The sequence below is a fragment of the Malaclemys terrapin genome, chromosome 21, assembly GCF_027887155.1.
Source record: "Malaclemys terrapin pileata isolate rMalTer1 chromosome 21, rMalTer1.hap1, whole genome shotgun sequence".
NCBI classification, from domain to species: domain Eukaryota; kingdom Metazoa; phylum Chordata; order Testudines; family Emydidae; genus Malaclemys; species Malaclemys terrapin.
In genome coordinates, this window is record NC_071525.1 from 1,181,961 (window position 1) to 1,200,740 (window position 18,780).

At 50.3% G+C, this 18,780-nt stretch overlaps 1 protein-coding gene across 20 annotated transcripts in view; it reads right to left on the reverse strand.

The window, feature by feature from the left end:
- UBAP2L (ubiquitin associated protein 2 like) overlaps nt 1–18,780 on the reverse strand; it is a 42,388-nt gene that overhangs the window by 17,617 nt on the left and 5,991 nt on the right. For 5 of the 20 annotated variants that reach the window (XM_054010442.1, XM_054010437.1, XM_054010441.1 and 2 more), the window contains exons 3-15: nt 17,945–18,022; nt 17,124–17,234; nt 13,962–14,169; nt 13,535–13,630; nt 12,753–12,798; nt 12,325–12,434; nt 10,446–10,505; nt 6,710–6,762; nt 5,073–5,158; nt 3,832–4,003; nt 2,520–2,721; nt 844–1,121; nt 102–274 (exon numbers count right to left, since the gene is read on the reverse strand). In XM_054010442.1, the coding sequence (XP_053866417.1) occupies nt 102–274; nt 844–1,121; nt 2,520–2,721; nt 3,832–4,003; nt 5,073–5,158; nt 6,710–6,762; nt 10,446–10,505; nt 12,325–12,434; nt 12,753–12,798; nt 13,535–13,630; nt 13,962–14,169; nt 17,124–17,234; nt 17,945–18,022 (1,673 nt within the window). Of the gene's footprint in view, nt 1–101; nt 275–843; nt 1,122–2,519; nt 2,722–3,831; nt 4,004–5,072; nt 5,159–6,592; nt 6,763–10,445; nt 10,506–12,324; nt 12,435–12,752; nt 12,799–13,534; nt 13,631–13,961; nt 14,170–17,123; nt 17,235–17,944; nt 18,023–18,780 lie in introns of all 20 variants that reach the window. The other 15 variants (XM_054010435.1, XM_054010434.1, XM_054010431.1 and 12 more) reach the window with 5 other exon arrangements.

Sequence of the window (18,780 nt, forward strand, 5' to 3'; positions counted from 1 at the left end):
AGCTAGAAGCAAGGCTGCCCCTAATGGCTAAGGAGCAAGTGCTACCTGCCTCTGTCCACCATGGGCATTGGGGTGTTTCCCTGCGCGCCCCAGGCCTTTACCTCGCAGTGCTGGTGTAGAGGCTGCTTTGAGACTGGCTCACAGAGGCGCTCGTCGTGGGCGTTGATTCGTACTCCGAGAGAACAGGCTCCGAACCAAACTGTAATGCCCCAAACTGCAGGTTTAGCCCTGAGATATCTGCTGAGCCAGGCATTTCCACCGCGAGAGCAGGAATCTGCAAAGGAAGGAGGTGTCCCTGAAAGGCAAGTCACTGCAAGGACAACCGAACTGGGCAAAGGGGACTTCGCGCGAGCGTCCTGCAGGGATAACCACCTTGAACACCACATCAGACTGAAGCGGGCAGAGAAAATTCGACATGTGCACAGGAGGGCTCTGACCTCAGCTCGCCGCACATTTCAGTGTCACGATGCTAGAGCGAGGTCAGCTGACCAGCAGCCCCAGAATACAGGGATCAGGCCACAGGGGCTCACCTACATAGATGTCTGCAGGGTTACAACTCTGCAGTCAGATATTGAGAACCCCAGACTTGACTTCAGTGACACCCACCCTCACCCTGCTGGAATTTCGAACACGCTCTCCCCTGTGGTCTGCAGGTGCTCTGGGCGCTCCGGATTACGCTGTGAACATGAATCTGTTCAGCCTGGAACACAGAAGCCTACGAAGAGCCTAATCCAACTCAGGATAGTCAAATCCAGCTCCACTCCCATTAACAGGGTGGGAGAATGCTACAACTCCACACTGCTCTGCCTCGATCCTGCTGCCACCTCCCTGCACACCCCATACCTTGGATGTCAAGGAGGCTTTCTTCTTCTGCTGCTTGAGCTTCTGCTGCACTGGCTGGGGACTGGAGGACTGGTTGTCCGATGACCCTGGGGACATCTGGGGAACAGGGTTGGTTTTGCTGGGCAGAGGGGAAGATGGGGGGGGCGGTGCCGTTGTAGAGGCTGTCACCACAGGCTGCTTGTCCTGCATGAACACCTCCATCATCGCTGAGGCTGGCGTGAAAGCCTGACGCTTGGTGAAGGGGCTGTGAACGGATGAGTCCGTCGGGTTCTTTAGATCTGCCACGTGAAACAAGGTTGGATCAATACCGGTTGTTTTGTGAGAGCGAACGCTAGTCCTGCCACTTTTAGGTTTCAGTAATGAAATAAATGATTGGGGCCTTGCCCCTCCCTGGAGCCTTTCATCGAGCATCTCAAAGCTCTTCACAGTTAGTTAACCTCCAGGGAGATATTAGGCCCCTCCTACATGGGGAATACCACTCCCAAGGGAGTCAGGGGCATTGCTGGGAAAAGAACCGCAGGAGCCCTGCCTCCCAGTCCAGCATTCGAACCAGACCCCTGCCCTCTTCCACGGGCGGCGTGCTGAGGTGTCGAGCACTCCACCTTTCAGCTCAGCGTGCAAGGCCTCGCTGCGGCTCTTGCCATGAAGTTTAGGGGAGGAAGGAAGCAGATATAGTCAGCAGAGCTCCTCCATCACAGAACAACTGCAAATGCCTCTCACACGAGAGCACGGAACACCGCCTCTCACAGAAACCTGGCTTTGCTTCCCTGCCCTCCTCTGCAAGTTTGGCTGCATTGGATTGCCCAATTCTTTTGCTTCACCTACCGCGTACCCAGCAAGTAACACCAGGCCTTCCTCCCCTGAGCACAGCTGCACCTCCTGCACCCCTCAGCACCCCGGCTTACTAAACACGACTCCCATTCTCTCTGCCTCTGCTCTGGGACTCCTGATCTGAAACGCTCAGAGGATGCCAACACCGGCGGCTGCTGGAACAGGGTTTTTTCCTCAGCTCATATTTGAACCAGAGCCATTTCCCCGAGCAAGAAACAACGTGTAGGAGCTGAAAGAACAGCATCAGCACTAGACCATGCAGGGCTCGGAGAGATCTTCGAAGAGCAGAACCGCTAGAGCTGCTCTCGTATCGCAGGCATTCCCCAGGGCCAGGAAAATCGCTTCCTTTCCCCACTGGCCTCTGGCATGAGAGCCACCAGCACAGGCTAGTTTCCTTTCCAAGGGGCCGATGAGATCAGCAGCCCAGCTCCCTCCAGCAGACGGAGGTGACACATGCCTGTGTCTCGGCGATCTAGTCCGCAGGCTTGCTCCTGGACTCCCAGTACTTGAGGCCACCACTCACCAAATTCCCCTCTACAGATCTCTGCATTTAGAGAACATGCCAGGCTACGGAAATGGCCAGGGGACCGGTCAGCAGATGCCTGCGGGCGAGTGTCCGTGTGGCAGGCTGGCAGTGCAATGGGCTCATTTCGGCGGCTGGGAGCGGAGAAGGGACGAGGAAAGACCCTGACAGTGTCTTAATGAGCCATAATTACTCTCCAATCAGATGCATGTTCCCAGAGATTATTTCTGAATGGCAATGAGCCCAAAGGCTCCAGGGCTCGCTCCTCCACGCCACCCACTGCAGCCCTGGCTGCGATCCATTCCCCGCCCGGGAACCTTACCGTACTGCACGAGAGCCGAGGACTGCGCCGGGGATCCCATGTCCCAGGAGGAGGAGGCGTTGCTCCCACCAGGCTGGGCGTGCTGAGCGGCTAGCTGCGCCAGAGCCTGAGCTGTCTTGAACTGCTCCAGGAATTGAGAGCCTGTGGTGCTGCTGCTTTTGGCCTCTCCGACGTCTCCAAAGCCCTTCCCCAGCATGCTCACCTGGGGTAACGAGGAAAGGGAAAGTCACCACTAAAAGCAGGGGCTAAGATTGCCTGAGTGCCCCTGCGCTGCCTGTTTCACACACAGGCTGTGCTGCCAGTGGATGTATGGTGGGTGCTGTCTGGAACGAGAGGCTTTATGCTCGTATTTTGCCCTGCGCTGCGTGTGATGCCAGGTTAAGGGGATGGACGCAGCACAGGTGAGCTCTCCAATAAAGGTAACAGGTGGATCTGCAAGAATCCCTAAGTGCCAATGAAAGTCCAGGGGGCTCCTGCTCCCCAGTCACATAGGTGCTTTGGGAAATGCCACCCATCGTTATCCTCCCAATCTTTCTGCCAGGGCGACACAAAGAAGCAGTTGTCCAGCTCCAGGCACCTCTCTGGGACCATTTCAACAATTCCCTTCTTCGCTCTTCAATACAGGACTGCTGGGCTCTCAGCGGCTGCGGGGTACCCCTGTGTTCGGCTGCTGGTTGGCCAAGAACCAACCCGGCACAAGCCATGCCTGAGATGCAGGGACTGAGTGGAGGAGGGACATGCAGGACAGAGCACAATGGCAGCACTCACCTGCCTTAAGGAACAGGCACATTTGGTGCTTTGAAACCAGGGTCTGTCCTTGGACAAGTCACCTCCCTGAGAGGGAGAAATCGACTCTCTGTGAAGCCTCCAGAGGGAAGTACAGAACGGGAGACACCCAGCAGGTCCAGCTGCCCAGACACACTCGGGGCATGCTCCCTTGCTGTGGTTACCACCCCTCAGTCGCCCTTTCAGACAACACAGCTCACAGCTGCTCACAGGCTCTGGGATTCACTTTTCCTCTTTTGTAGGGAGAAAGAGGCACATGGCCTAGCGTTAGCAAGGACCGAACACTGCTCCCGCACCGAGGCTACCCTGCTCAGTCACCTAATTCCCATGAACTCACAACATCGGGAGCCAGGAGCGCAGGCTGAAGCTGTAAGTCACGCAGCTCGGGGATTCTCAACTAAATGGTTGCACCCACTCTGCCCCTCCCCTATTACGCACAGGGAGGGTCTCAGAAGGTGGCTGAGAACCAGTGAAGTCCACAGGCCCCCTGCCGTGCCTAGGCAGAGGTGAGCAGCAGCTTCCTTACCATGCTGTGATGAGGGAAGGCGTTCCCAGATGCAGGCTGGGATATAGCAGTCTGCTTGGAATTGCTGAACACAAGAGGCTGGGCAAGAGAAGGAGCCTGGGTTGAATCCAGGTTTGAGGACTCATTCTCCAGAGAAGAGGGAGTCTTTCCTAACAGCACCGCAAGATCAATTCTGGGAGAAGGAAAAGGATGAAACCACCAAGATTAACAGGAGCCGTACCATCCCTTGAGGGTTAATAGCGGTCTATTCCCGCCAAGAACATCCTTCCCCGCCCCCGTGACCACACAAAGAGTCACACACCACCACCTCAGCAACTGTCTCTAGCAATCTCAAAGGACCGACTGAAAGGAGCAGCCACCTGTACCTACTACAAGAAACCAAAAGGAAAAACCAGGCCTAAGAGCAACTATGACGTTTGGGCACCTGGGCAAGACACACCTGTGCTACTTATCGGCTAGGCTGAGTAAGTGGAGCGAATGTAACCCTGCCAAACTCCTAAGAAAAGTCTGGCAAGCAACACAATGGACAGAGACAGAAAGGTTTATGCTTGGTAACGCAGGGCAATCAAATTAAGTTACACAAAACAGAGTCACATCCAAGCAGGTGAAACCTTGACTAATAAATGAACAGGCCACTGATGTAACTGTTTTCCTGGGACCAACAACTGATATGTTAATGGTTTTCACTTACATGTTGAGCTCAATTGTCTGCAAGAATAAATCTACGCTCATGGGGATAATTCTGAATTTTGATCGGACCTTTTGGAGGAACTCAAAGCTTTCTACAGACATGAATAACCCTCACATCCTCCTGGGAAGTAGTTAAGCATCTTGGCTGAGATGTTCAAATCGGTCTAGGGGGTTTAGACACATGCTTGTCATGAAAATCAATAGAAGATGTGCCTAAATCCCTTAGTATGTTCTGAAAATCTCAAAGCTGTTTTATAAAGGGAGAATCCGATGAGCCCATGCCAGAGATTATAACAGAACTTGGGAATTCCTGGCTTCCAAACCTGGGCTCCAAGCACTTAGCCCTTCCACTCAAACCCACGTGACCTTATCCAGAGCTCCTCAATTTTGTCCAAGTGGATAGCCATCTGACACAACAAATCCTGCACCTTGGCAGGGCGTTAGACTACGTGACCCTTGCGGTCCCTTCTAACCCTATGGTTCTATGAAGCAATGCCCTGCCCCCAGACCATCATATCGCTATTGCCATAGCATTGTTATTAAGCCATCACCTCTGGCCAGCTGTGATTGTCACATTCTCTGCAGGCAGAGGCACTGAAGACACATTGGAGGCAGTGAAGATCTTGGTCTCCGAAAGCTAGAAGACAGAAGAGGGAGGTAACCCACATATTAGAACCGTGCTTTAGGGCTCCAAATAAAAGAGATTTCAAAGTTAAAGCAAAAATGCAAAGGAACTGGGGCTGGGCAGAACATGTGCAGGAAGGTTCGCTCATGGCATCCCACAAGAATCAGCGTGTGGCGTTAGCGCTGATACTATGTTTGGTGCTGATCAGAAGCAGCCAGCCCTTGGTTTTGCCTGGGTTCACCCTCCTCAGTGACTCAGTCAATCAGCTGCCAGGCTTAGACAGCATTTCCACTCAGCGCGGGCAGCCCCTCAGTCAGTGAAAAATCCGCTGGGAAACGGGCATCTGGAAACTCACCAAGTGCAGCACCCCAAACCCACCCGACATGGAGGAGGAAACATCTGTGAGTGGAGAGTCAGCTAGGCCTCAATTCCCACAGCCAAGGTGAGGACTTCTGGCTACTGGGCCAAGGACCCACAGGCCTGCTCGGGCGGGTGAGGAAGAACTGCTAAGTTAGGCCCTGAGCCAGCAAAGCCCCTCAGCACGTGCTTGCATTTCACTCATGTCAACGGACAAGCCGAAGTGGGTCTACAACCAGCAAAGGGGCAGTCTGCTTTCTACAGCCCCAGGAACTACTGTCTGAAGTCTAAGGAATGCTCAGGATAGAGGGATGGGACGTTTTAGAGCAGCCACCAACCACATAGTTTAGAGTGGACTATATTTGTATACAAACAGCTTTTATCCCTGAGAGAGAAGCCCAAGAACGGTTGCAAGCACCTCTGCAAGTAATGGCAAAAAAAAAAATCACAGAAAACCATCCCCAGGCCAGAGCGTTTGCTTTGCGTGCAAAGGGCCTTCATGTAACACAAGAAAGGGTGTCCAGACTGCCTTCAAGCAGAGACCTGATGAGCGCAGGAACAGCTCTAACTGCCTGTGTTTCTACACACAGCACTAACACTTCCTTCGGACAGCGCCTGAAGAATGAATGCCTTTTCCTTTGCTGTCAACTCCAGCTGCCCAGCTGAAAGGAAGTGAAAAAATGTACAATAAAGGGCTCAGTCCTGCAGCCATTTAAGGTGATAGCAAAACTCTCCCTTGATTTAAATGGCAGCTGGATCAGGGCCAAAGTTAGGAGAACTTTAAAAACCAAGGCAAAGTTTCTTCTGAAGCAGTGGAATTGGATGCCGAGAACACAGATAAAGCAACAAGATGAAAATGAGACAAGCCACAGATTAACACAGAAGGAAGAGCTCAGAGCTCCTGGAAATGGGCATAAAAAGCACAACCTTGGCAATAAAGACAAGCAAAGGTACTTGACATTCTGCACCCAGACTCCCTCCCCCCAGCCCCAGAGTAGATATTACAGATCCACAAGGCCGAGCTTTCCAAGCTGCAAACTCGCAGTGTTAACTTTCCACAGAGTTCGGTAGCGACAATATTTAATCCACCTGAGTCGTGCAGTGCAGTTCCTGGAACAAGGAGCCTGGTTTGGGGCTATTCCTACAGTCCTCAGCTAGCAGGTTTTGTTCCCCTTCTATCATGGGGAGGGGATTGAGAGTACCTACATCTTCATTCCAGTCCTCTGTTCCCCACTCCTCCGTCGCTGTCCTCCATGCACCTACAAGGAAAGCAAGAGTTTGGGACGTTTGCTGCGTGTCGTAGCCCCATTTCTTACAAAAGCCAGGAAAGTGGTTTGGGAGCATAGCAGGCAGCTGGCTGGGTTCTTACTCACCAACCAGGCACAGGCGAGAGGCTAAGAAAGGCTGCGCACAGACACACCCCAACACCAAAGCAGAAACTCAGGGTATTGGGTTTAGCCAGGGGGCTCCCTGGGTTCTTCCCCAGCCCCTTTGCTCAGAACCATCCGTTTTCCTGCTTCCCCCTCTCCTTGCAGAAGCTGCACCCACAACCAGCTACCCCCAAGCCCAGCAGAGACCAAGAGCACCACCTCTAGAGGGTCTTCTGCCAGAGGTGGTGCCAAAGTCCAGCTCTCTTGTGGGACATCACCATGCAGCTAGACTGGCTAGCAATCATTTGGGTTTTCTTAAAAGGACACCATCAGATCAAAGTTCAGTCCCAAGTTTCAGGGACTTTTATAAGACCCAAGAACTGAAATGTTTACCTGGGTTTATTTTTGTTTCAATGAGAACGTTTCCCTGCAGTGTTTGAAACCCAACACGGGGGGCACTTTGCCTAGTGCATGAGACTCTGAAAGTGAAATCTACTAGGAATCTGTGATTCATGAATTTTCCTTGCCCAATTTCAGACAAATGCAAAAGGTGAACAGATAAAATACTGCAGTGAAAAGATCATCATGTCGGTTTCAATGCTCCAAGGTTTGATTTGTAAAGATAAGAGAAATTTACTTTTTTTAAAATTTGTTTTTAACCTGACTGCATCCCCTACAAGCCAGTTCCAAGTCTCTTGCCCGCCCCCATACACGCACACACCTCAGTTTGAACTGAGCACTCTGGGCGTAGCATGCTTACTTCAGAGTCCACTAGAAACTTAATTTTAGGTCCTGGGGTGGGAGGAGAGGGGGAGCATTTCACATCAGAAAAATCGGCACAAAAGCAGCCTGCCACTTTTCGGCAGGTCATTTTCACCCATCCAAACCAGACTAACCAAAAACAAATAAATAAAATAAAAAAAGCCACACAGCCAACAGGGTTAATTCTAGAGACATTTACAAGAATAGGACGAGTTCTGCCCATGACAACACCTTAATCAGCTGACGAGCTTTTTAGAACGTGTAAAAATGGAACATGTTGGTCTCTGGTTCGTAGAGGCTAGTCCAAACCCCCCCGATTTGGAGGTGGGGGAGGGGAATTTCCAGAGAGTCTATCATTGTCAGGCCAAGATTTGAAAAGTCTCCCAGTTCCAGAGATGCAGCTGCTTGAGAGCACCAAGGAAGCAAATTACTAGCAAAGCCTATTGTTTATTTTGCCTGGCAAACAGAGCCTATTCAAACCTCCAAATATTTTATTCTATTAAGGATCAAAACATTAATCCAGTTTAACCCCTTGGGTCCTTGCAGCCTCCGGGCACCCCACACTTAGACACACACACACCCCTGCGCCCCAGATGGTAGAACACAGGCAGGGGAAGAGTACATGCTACCTTTTGGGGGGTGGGGAAGAGTTAACGCCAGCTTTCCCCATTTCTCATCTGCTTTTTTGCTCCCTCAGCAGCGGTGTGACGGCTCCTTTCCAGGCCTTCAGGCACGAGAGCCCGTCTCCCTACCCAGGCAGCGGCTAGGTACCGCAATCCAATTGCGATGGGCAGAAAGCAAGAAACAGAGCCTGTGCTGAGGGACATGGCCCTGGGCTCCATTTTCTTTCCCCCTCTCAGCTCACTTTTGGGAACAAGAGGAAGAGCAGAGGGGCAGGGAAGGCTGAGCTAAACTCTTCAGCTTCCAGACCCATGAGAAAGGCTTTCGCTACACTCCAAAACATCTCCCCTACCAGGCTGCTTCACAGGGGTCACATACCCAGTCCAGCCCGGTCCGAGATTTCTTGTGCATGGGGAGGGAAGGAGGAGTGTATGCAAAGAGCTGCTTTCTATCCAAGATGCTCTCCAGAAAGGAAATGGATGGTTTCCTAACCAGCACATGGTATATCTACCTTGCTGAAAATACACCAAACGTCCCACTGAGCTCCTGGCCGGGCGAGATCTCCAGCGAATCCAGCCCTCTGACACTCAAGACGGTGTCCTATTCAGAAAGACAGGAGATTGCCCGCCCTGCCCTCTCCCGCCTGCTGAAAGAGTCTCTTCCAGGGCCATTGCTCCTCTCTTTTAGGGAAGGAGCTGGCTGGGAGGAATATTATCCATTGTCAAGGCAGCAATTGAGTCAGCTAGTACCGGACAGTGGCTCAGGTGACTTCCCAGACACAGAGCCTGCTCCTGTAACAGCAGCTAGCCGTTCCCTCTGGACAGCCCGGTGCCCTGGTGTACTTGCCCTAAGCTTGAGGGGGGGGGGGGGGACTCCTCGGTGGCCCCATTTCTTTTCTTTTCTTTTCTGACATCTCTCCAACATTAACATCGGAGTCTGCTGCTTCCGTAACTGACCAGGAGGCCTGCAGGTGCCACAAGTCACTAGCTGGATACTCACTGACCTAATTCAGAGAAGAGCGACTGGGCCCGAGAAGCTCCATGCCCTGGAATGTCAATCCAGATGCACACACAAAGGGGTGCGACACTGAATGGCAGAACTCCCGCAGCTGGGTTCACACGAACAGCTTGTGCGCTACCCACTGCTGGAGGTCTCAGCTCAGCACTGCAAACCGGCCATAAAGGAACAGGAAACTGCAGATGAAAGGGACATGCAGGCTTAATCTCGGGCGGAAAACTGGGAGGAGAAGCGGGTAATGGAAAACCTGCACCCGAACACTCAGAGGATCCTCATCCAGACAAACAGGCTTGGACTTCAGTGGCGAAGCTTTCCCCCCTTTAGTCTTCACGTTCCACGGGAAAGCGGTGGATTCTCCATTCCTTGAAGTCTTCAGATTGAGACTGGCTGCCTTTCTGGGAGATCTGCTGTAGTCAAGCAAGCTAGTGGGCTCAATGCAGGGATGACTGTGAAATTCTCCGGCCTGTGTGACACAGGAGCTCAGAACTGATGATCTAATGGGCCCTTCGGGTCTTAAAGTGTGTAATAGTAAAGATCCCAAAGGCAGGAGGCAAAGTGACAAAGCCCTAAATCTCGGAGGCATCAAGTGTGCAAGGAATCTCAGAAATCCAGGAACCTCGGGCACATCTGTGCACAGGAAGGAGGCGTGGTGGCATGCCACAGCAGCGACTAATCAATGCACTGCTTACCAAGAAGCAGTTGTAAGTGGGAGTGATGTGCTGAGATAGCCTAGAAGGTCTAATTAGACCTGCAGCAGCATTCCGAACCCTCCGCAGAAACTTGTTCTGGAGGCCAGGGAGCAGAGCGCTGCAATCACTGAGCCTGGGACTCTAGGAGCTAGCCAAGTCCGAAACTTTTGCATTTGAGTGAGAGAGACAGGAGCTGGAGCTGCCCAGCACTTCCTTGTACTGGGTAGGATGTTGTCAGGGCCATAAACCTGGTGGTGCTGAGGGTGCAGACAAGCAGTGGCTGAACCTGGAATTTACATCACCCATGTGCCTTTAGACATAACCGCTCCTGATTTACATTTAAGGTGTCAGCATTAGTAAAAGCACAGTCAGAACAAACATCAAATATTCATAAGAATGACATATCCACAGATATTTCAGTTTTTAAAATAAGCTATAAAGTAAAGGTATCCGGGGCAGTTAGTGCGCCTGGATGTATCATACCAGGAGCAGTGTCAAATTTTCGGGGATAATTTGAGCCCTCACCCCCAATGAAATCAAGTCCTGAAACAAAAAAGAAAAGAAAAAGAAAAACAACCAGTGAAATTTTGGCTTGAGAACAAGTTCCATTGCCCCCACGTACACCAGTCACATTGTACCTGTGGATATTGCTCAAATTAAAGAGATGCTCAAGGCTGCTAAAATGGAAAAACAAAATGATCATGCAGGACATGTTTGTACAGAACTTATCATGAAATTACACTATAGACACATTGTAGCACAGAAGCAAACCTGGATCCTTCTATGTGGACTGAAGCAATGGTCTCTCCCCACCCAGTAATTACAGACTCTGTTTAGATTTACCCTTCCTAAGAACACTGGTTTGGGTGTACACACAATGAAAATCTACTTGGAAAAGAAAGGTATGAACTTGCAGTAAGAAGAAGTGGTGCATTTCTATCCATTCTTTTATCCTATGCAGTGTAAACACAGACATCCCCTTGCCCCAGAGGTATGGATTCTTATCCAGCCCCCTGACAGTCCAGATTAAATGGCTACACTGTCTCAGACCCATCAGTAGGAGTTTCAATCTGTTAAAAAGCTGTGACCAAAAAAGCGATCTTTTTGAAAAGGCTATTCCCGGTCTTCAAAAGAGGAACAAAATTAGAGCTGCACGCTGTGGAGGTGCAATAATCCATTCTAATGAACAACAGCTTTGAAAGTGAGACAGAAAAATGCATTTGCTAGATTACCGTAACTACAGCATAATTATGATATTAACCACTTCCTTACACAGACAGAACGTACTCAATGGAAACTAACAAGTAACAGGACTTCAGTTGGTATTTTGGAAGAAGGAGAATAAAACTGAACTGTCATGGCTGAGGCAGGCAGGCAGGCAAACGGGACAGTGTCAGAATCGTCTGTTTTAAAAGTCTGATGTATGGTGGCGAGAGCTTGGGCTCACTTGAGTAACTCAGAGGACAGAGCTGAGCAGCACAGAAGTTCTGACCTCACTGTGGTGTAAGATACTGCTCCGGAAGAAAACCTCCCCTCTAAACGCACCGATGTCTCAAGACTAGCTTTAATTAGAGAGTGTCCCATGAGACTATGTCCAGTTACTGCATTGCGAAAATTGCATCTACTCAAATCTCACAACCCACCCCCAGCGTCTGTATGAAAAACACAAAACCCCATTTTCACAATGCAAGAAAATGGCAAGAGAAGAGTGCTTGGACAGCTCAGCAAGGAGCAGAACTCCTGGGGGGCCCTGGCCCTGAGTATCGATTCCCCAGAAACCAGCTTTCTGTATTGAGATCTCGTCTCGCAGACAGTTTGGGGTAGGAAGCAGAGCACTCCCATGTCGGAATACAGCGAAAGCTGATATCTGAATGCAGAAAGCACGCCTCGGGAGGATGCACTATGTGCAAGGAAAAGCTGCCACCGGTCAGCCGTCTGGTTGTTTACACAATGTCCTCTGTGCTGACAGGTGTGCCAAAACACAGCCCCTATGTCAGGAAGCAGTCAGAGGCAAGTGTGCCCGTGCCCTCAGTCGGCACCTTCGCCAGCTCATAGCAGGGCACTGCACGACTCAGCTGTTTCCAGTGCACAGGCTAGATCTGACTGTCCAGCTGTCACACTTCCACTGATAACCCCAAAGTGTCGAATAGTAAAACTTACCGGGAAACCCAATGAACACACACCGGACACTTGCAACAAGAACAGCATTGGGCATAAGGAAAGCAGGTCACTGAATTTCTGCCCTGAATCCACAATCCATTCCCTTGCTATTTTATCCACGTGACTGAAGGGGACTTGCAAGAAACCTATTTTTGATCTAACCAGCAAGTAGTAATGGGACGGAAGCATAGAGGTCACTTACTTGTCCCATCGTCGGGCTCAAAGCTACCGGTACTGTTCCATGTGTTGTTGCTATTCCCATAGTTCTCCTCCGTGCTGGTTGGCTCTGCATAATCAGCTGGGTTGAAAGTTCTGAAACACAGATTGGGGGGAGCAAGTTTAGATTTCCTCGTAACTGCTGTGAATGAAAAATCCATCACATTTAAACCAGGACATAGCTAAACGATTCCTAGCAGACCCCGTCCACTTTGTAAGACAAACCTACTGCGGTCTTAGCCATTCCAAATGCAACTCAGTATGATACAGCTGCTGCAATGGGACAGGTACACAAACCAGCAAGGAATGACAGAACCCACCAGTTAGACTTATCTTGTCCCCTACCCACCCCCGTGCAGAGACAAACTCACAAATGATCTTGCTTTTCTTGTTTTGTATCCAATAAAAACTTACCCCATTCCCTGGGCAGAAAATCTTCCCCCCCGCCTTCCAGAGCCACCTGTAAGAGACAAACACACATCAGTGTAGTCCTGCTGTCAAACAGCAAGGCTCACAGCTGTGCTGTGTGTTGCTGGGAAGGTAAGTGTTTAACACTATGTGGCATTTCAGACGCCTAGTATGACAATGTCCAGCATCTTCCTGCATTGATAAGGTTTCAGACTGCTCCTTTTACATGCATGCGAATTACACATTAGAGGTGTAATTAGGGATAAATTATTCCAGCCACAGATTAGCTCCCCGTCGGTCACAAGGCACAAATATGAGAGGCCAGACTCCAAATCTATAGGACATGGCCTCATCAGCAATTATCAAACAGCTCAGGTTGTTTCATGGAAAGATTTATTTTTAGACTCTCAGCAATGAGAACGAATGAGTGCAGCTCACACTGCCCAGAGGTACCAGCACTTAGATTCTGCTGCTAACAAATGCTTTCCCTGAACTCATATAATAGCCACCTTTGTTTTAGTCCCCCCCCCCCACCTGTAAAATGGGGTAATATTTAACTAAGCCTCAGGGGTAGGGTATGAGAACTAGTTAATGGCTCTACTGTGCTTACCAGGTACAAAGCAATATGTAGGTGCTAAGCATTAACACAAGAATAGAGATGACAAATATTTACTGCCCGTGACTTCTATTCAGCCCCTCAAGACCTCTCTACGGAAGAGCTTTTTGAAGTCAGTGGGAAATAGCTACATCAGACCCACCACCCCGGCACACAACCCCGCTTTGTGTACCTCTGCCTCGTCCGCGGCCCCGTCTCCCTCTCTCTGTGCCTCTTCCAGAGGAGCCTCCACTCTTACCACCATCCAGTCCATTCTCCTGGCCCCGAACTGAAAGACACAGAGATGACACTAGGACAACTTCCATCATCCTTTTGGACTAGGGGAAGGAGACCCTAGAGCACATGGTGGGGGTGGCGTGGGAAACGGACACAGAGCTATAGATGCTATGGCACCATGTTTTGTTCCCGTTAGTGCCATTTGGCAGCTATGGCGTGAATCCATAACCCAGGGACTCAGATGTCAAAGGGTCAGGGAATTGGCTGCCGGCACCAGATGGGACCCTGCACACATACAAGAGGATGATTTTTGTAGTCATTTTTCTAGACTTATGAGCTTTAACACGAACATCAGCACAACGCTTTAAGTGCCTGCCATGTACCATGATAGTTATAGTTGCTATTAAAGGGCAGGCTCATACACTCTCTTCCACGGCTGGTGCCTCGGCCTCGTCTCGGTGGCCCGCCACGTCGCCGGCTGTAATCCCGATCCCTGTCCCGGTTCTCTTTGCCTTCTTCACTGGGTTCTGTCTGCCCACTGTCCTTCTGCCCCGAGACTCCTTTCTTCTTCCCAACCATTTCCCAGGAATGCTGCAGTTTAGCAGAGGGGGAAAAGTTCATCATTTGATCAACACTGGATGCAGGCTACATGCATAATGTAACATCCTAGGGAGAATATAATGAGGGAAGACAGAAACCTGTGCCGATAAACCGAGATAGGCACTTATCCAAAGCTTCACATCACAGCCCGTCGACTTCCTCTCCACTGTCTGAGCTGACAGGCCCCTGGCAGCTTTCGCTCAGACACTCACCCGCCCAGGAATGCTGGTTCCTCGGTTTGCAGTCTTTCGTTTTAAGTGATGTTCAACTGAGCCCTCAGAACAGACCCAGCATGGACAAGACAGGCCTCTCCCCTGATGACTTGCAGGCAGTTGTACAGGGCTGGGGGGTGCTGTTCTGTTTTAGCCCATCGCAGAGGCCAATCAATGATTTGAGCTGTGCTTGCTCTTATAACCCAAACAGCTCTGCCCCAGGAACTGAAGAAAGAACCATCATCTCTTTTAAGTCACACCCCATGTTGGCCAATTTGACTTTTCTCTGCTGCCTGAGACCCCTCAGGCTACAGCCCCCCAGACAGGGTTCTCACTTGCCCTCAACAGCCACAGAAACTTTTTTAAAGTTCCAGTGATCACTCAGCTCATTACCTAGGGATCTTGGGCACAGATCTGCGCTGGGTCACTCACCCCAGAGAAGACCCAATTAAAGGATTGCCAGAAAAACATTACGTTATCTCAGTCATTTGAAAAGTAACATTTTTGCTGTAAGGAGAGGAAGGGACTGCTCGTGTTTTTTGGCAAGACAACCCAAAAAGGTGTCACTTGCTTGAGTCCCAGTATCTGTCCACATAATATGTTAACTCTGGAAATTACAAAAAACTCCCAGGGTACCTGCTGTTCCCACCACACAGGCATCCCTACACACCTATCTGGTTCCAGGGAGGAGAGTATTGCGAGAGGCACCAAAAACCCCACAAACAGGAATGCTCCAGTCATTCTGAGTTTAATTAAACAACACATCACCACCTCATCCCAATCATCCAAGGCAGTTTTATTTCATGCCAGTATGAAATGGTTTCACATTCATATTGAACCAATGCTGTACGCTGTTAGCACAATTAACACCGAGTCACAAGTCACCGACAAACACCTGAAAACATGACTTGCTGACTAATGAACAGCTGGCCTTGGATGGCAACACACAGAGTGTGGCAAAAAGGCTTTTAGGCACACACTGGCCTCAAACCAGAGGAGTCTCTCTTCACAGGCAACTGACTCAGAAGGAAGTCAGGATAATATTTACTTTGATTTTTTTTTTTTTTTTATATTATTGTGCTGTACAAACTCAGAACTAATATCCTGTCTGCCCTTCTAGCCCCTGAAGTGTGAGACGTTCCAATACTACTCCGTTAAGCAAGTGAGCTCACTAGTGTTAGGGCATCTTTGAGACACTCGTTATCAATGGCGCATCATCCTAACAAACATCTTTTCACTGAGTTGTTCAGCAGAAGTTGAACTCAGACCAGGAGACTCAGAAAGTCTTCACCAATTTCAGTGCAGATGAAGACTTTGCTCAGATTGCTGCAGGTGGCAACCTGCAAGCCCCTCATGGCACTGCAGATTAAAGAAGTGGCTGGCGCGGAGAGGGTTTTACCCTGCCAACTCTGGTCCTGCCTTTGCAAAGTGACGGTGTCTGGCATCTCATACCGCTGAGTGCCTCAGCTGCCCACGTAAAGGAAATAGGGCATACCTTCAGATTTGATATAACCCACAACATTATTTTCATGAGCAACTCGTTCATTTAAGAAATTAAACTGTTAAGATTTTAATGACATGTCAGTTTTATTGGAAGAAGCCCTGGAAATGATTCTGGGTGAAGCACAGAATCACAGCTAAGATTTGCCTAGGTTAGATGTACTCCTGTTATTTTTAAAATGAGTTTACAGCTAACCGACAGGCAGGTTTTGCATGCTTCTGGGCAGAAAGGGCTGGTCCTTAAACCCACATGGCTCTGTGAAGGCACGGAAGCATCCACCACGCGGACAGTACAGAACTCAGTATATGCCAAAGCATGTGGGAGTCCACTGATCGGAAGGAGAGATGTTATGCAGAATACAGATGGCAGGGACATACAGTTCAGTAATTAGAACATCCTTTTTTGACTTTTAACTAAAAGAAACCCAGCTAATGCACCACACACTAAAGTGAGAGTCTCAAACCCAGTAGGGCTAGGAAATCTGGTTAAGATCAGCCTTCCAATACCAACAGTACCTCACTGTACCCAGATAGGCAAGATCTGACCTTCAACTGCAGTCTGGAAGGGCCTGACAGCTTTGACATTATTCACTGATTGATTCTGTTACAACTGATGAAACTATGTTTGGGTTCCTTTCCCATCGAGGTGATGGACACTCCCTGGCGCTAGGTGGGAGGCCTTTTGGGCAGATGCCTATTGAGAGGGTCATTCTGAGGGTTAATGAAGTATGAGAGAATGTGGCACTCACATGAACCATGGAGCTCAAGTCTAACTAGCAGACACACTGCACCTAGCAGCGCTGGACCCTAGCATGCCATAGTAGGGACAACCCATGCAAGGCCGAACGTGTCAGCTGAGAGACACGGGATTGCACCAAGATCAGGGTAAAAACCCAGGGCCAAAGATGTTATAGTTCAGGAGACAGACAGAAACAGAGGTTTACTAGGTTACTGTAAACAAGGCTGTCAGATGACTGTACCCTTGATCTGTTCCCCAGTGCACAAACAGGAAAGGCCGTTAAACAAGCCAGGGCACGGCCCCCCATTACAGACACCCTGCACTCTTAACTGTCGGGGCCTCCTGACTGGCACTGTACAGACAGCCCTTTACAAGCTACCCCATCCCATGTGCTCTTCAGGCGCCCTTAGCTGTATTACCTGGCGATCACTAGCTCCAACCAGGCTTCACACAACCACCTTTTTGCTAATCAAAGCCGAAGGAGCCCGTCCTACCGTGTCCGGATTCCCCTCCAGCAGCACGTTGATGGCTCTGTTGACATCCCCGTTACAGTCGTGCAGAGCAATCACACACTCATCTTGGTTCTTGCCCGTGATATCAATCAGCTGTGGGGAGGAAGAGGACACAATCAGCTCATTCCAAACCCAGAGAGGACTGACACCTCCTTAGAACTAAGAAATGCCTTGGGTTCGAGGGGAGAGAAAACCTGTAATTGCAGAAGAGAAGAGCTACCAAGAGGTGTCCAGGCGTGGATGTCTCCTTGCTGTCCCGTAGTTTAACGGTGTCTCCCAGAACATACACTGGGGGGCCAGAGAAGCAGGACTGAGGGTGCCCTCATATCTCAGAAGTCACCTCTCACCAGTCAGCGTGGAGGCAGAGCCTCGCAAAGCCCAAAGTGACTCCAGGTGTCGGCCAAAGGCCCTCACAATAATGCTGCAGAGAGAACGGAAGGGCTGATGGCTCAACCTCAGGAGCTCACATGTGGGACACAAAAGCTTTAGTATCTGCCTCCTCTGACCGAGGCCCCTTATTATCCCAAGGGCAGCTCTCCCTGGGTCTGCCCCACTGCACAGAAAGCTCTTAACAGAAGGAACAAGATGACCATGAAGGGCAGACTTCCTGGCCTGGTAAAAGTATCTGAGTTAGCTGCCCTTTTGACCTGCTTCCCCCCAGCCCTAGCCTGTTCTGGCTTATTTCAGAATTGCCATTGTTGTTCTCAGCCTCAACACAGCTGGCACTTCAGCTCCTGAAAACAGAGCTGCCAACTTCCACTCTGGCTAGAGACATTGCTCAACCCTGAGTTCTCCCCACTCACTTGTTTCACCTTCTCCTCGAAGTCAGCATCGTTGTGGTCCGAAATCATCTGTGCAAGTCGAATCTGTTCTGCAGTGGCCTGGAGAGATTGTGGATGATAACGGAGGAGGGTTAGAGCCGTGCATTTCAAACTAACTCTCTTCTAAGCACTTACAGCTTCCTTGAGAACACTAGTAGGGAGTGGGGGGAAGAGGGGCACACAAGTGGGAGGTCTCAAAGTGGAGATAAAGATGAAAGAGAAGCAGGTGGCGAGGTCTGGAGGAGAACAAAATGCCATTGAACCTGTGTGAGCCAACGATCTCACAATAAACTAGCTTTCCAGGACAGATCCCTCAGTACAGGCAGAAACAAGAACCTCAAAGCAAACTCTGCAAGTGGCACATCAGCCAGCCGGGTTTACCTACAGCGAGAGGGAACAGTCAGGAAAATGCAGAGAGGTTCCAGCTCAGGCTCTCACTTGGACACACTGAAGCAGTGACCGCACTGTCAGAGAGCCCCTGGTTAGCCTGTCCACCTGCCTTTAACAGCAGCGCACTTCAGCATAGAGGAAGCTGTTCTAGGAGGTATGTTAGGCTAATGGTTCTCAGCCGGCGTCTGCATCCCTCTAGGGGTCTGCGAGCTGGTTTTAGGGGGCCATACGGACCTGTGGCTAAGGCAAAGGGCTGAAACCAGAAGCAGAACTGCAGGGAGCCCTGAGCCATGGCACCCCAGTGGGGCTGAAACCCCAAGCGCCAGCACTCCCTCCGGGTCTAAAGCCCTGAGCCCCAGTGCCCACACGAGGCAGAAGCCGTGAGGGCCCCCCCACCGAGCCAAACCCCCACCCATAGCCCCGAGCCC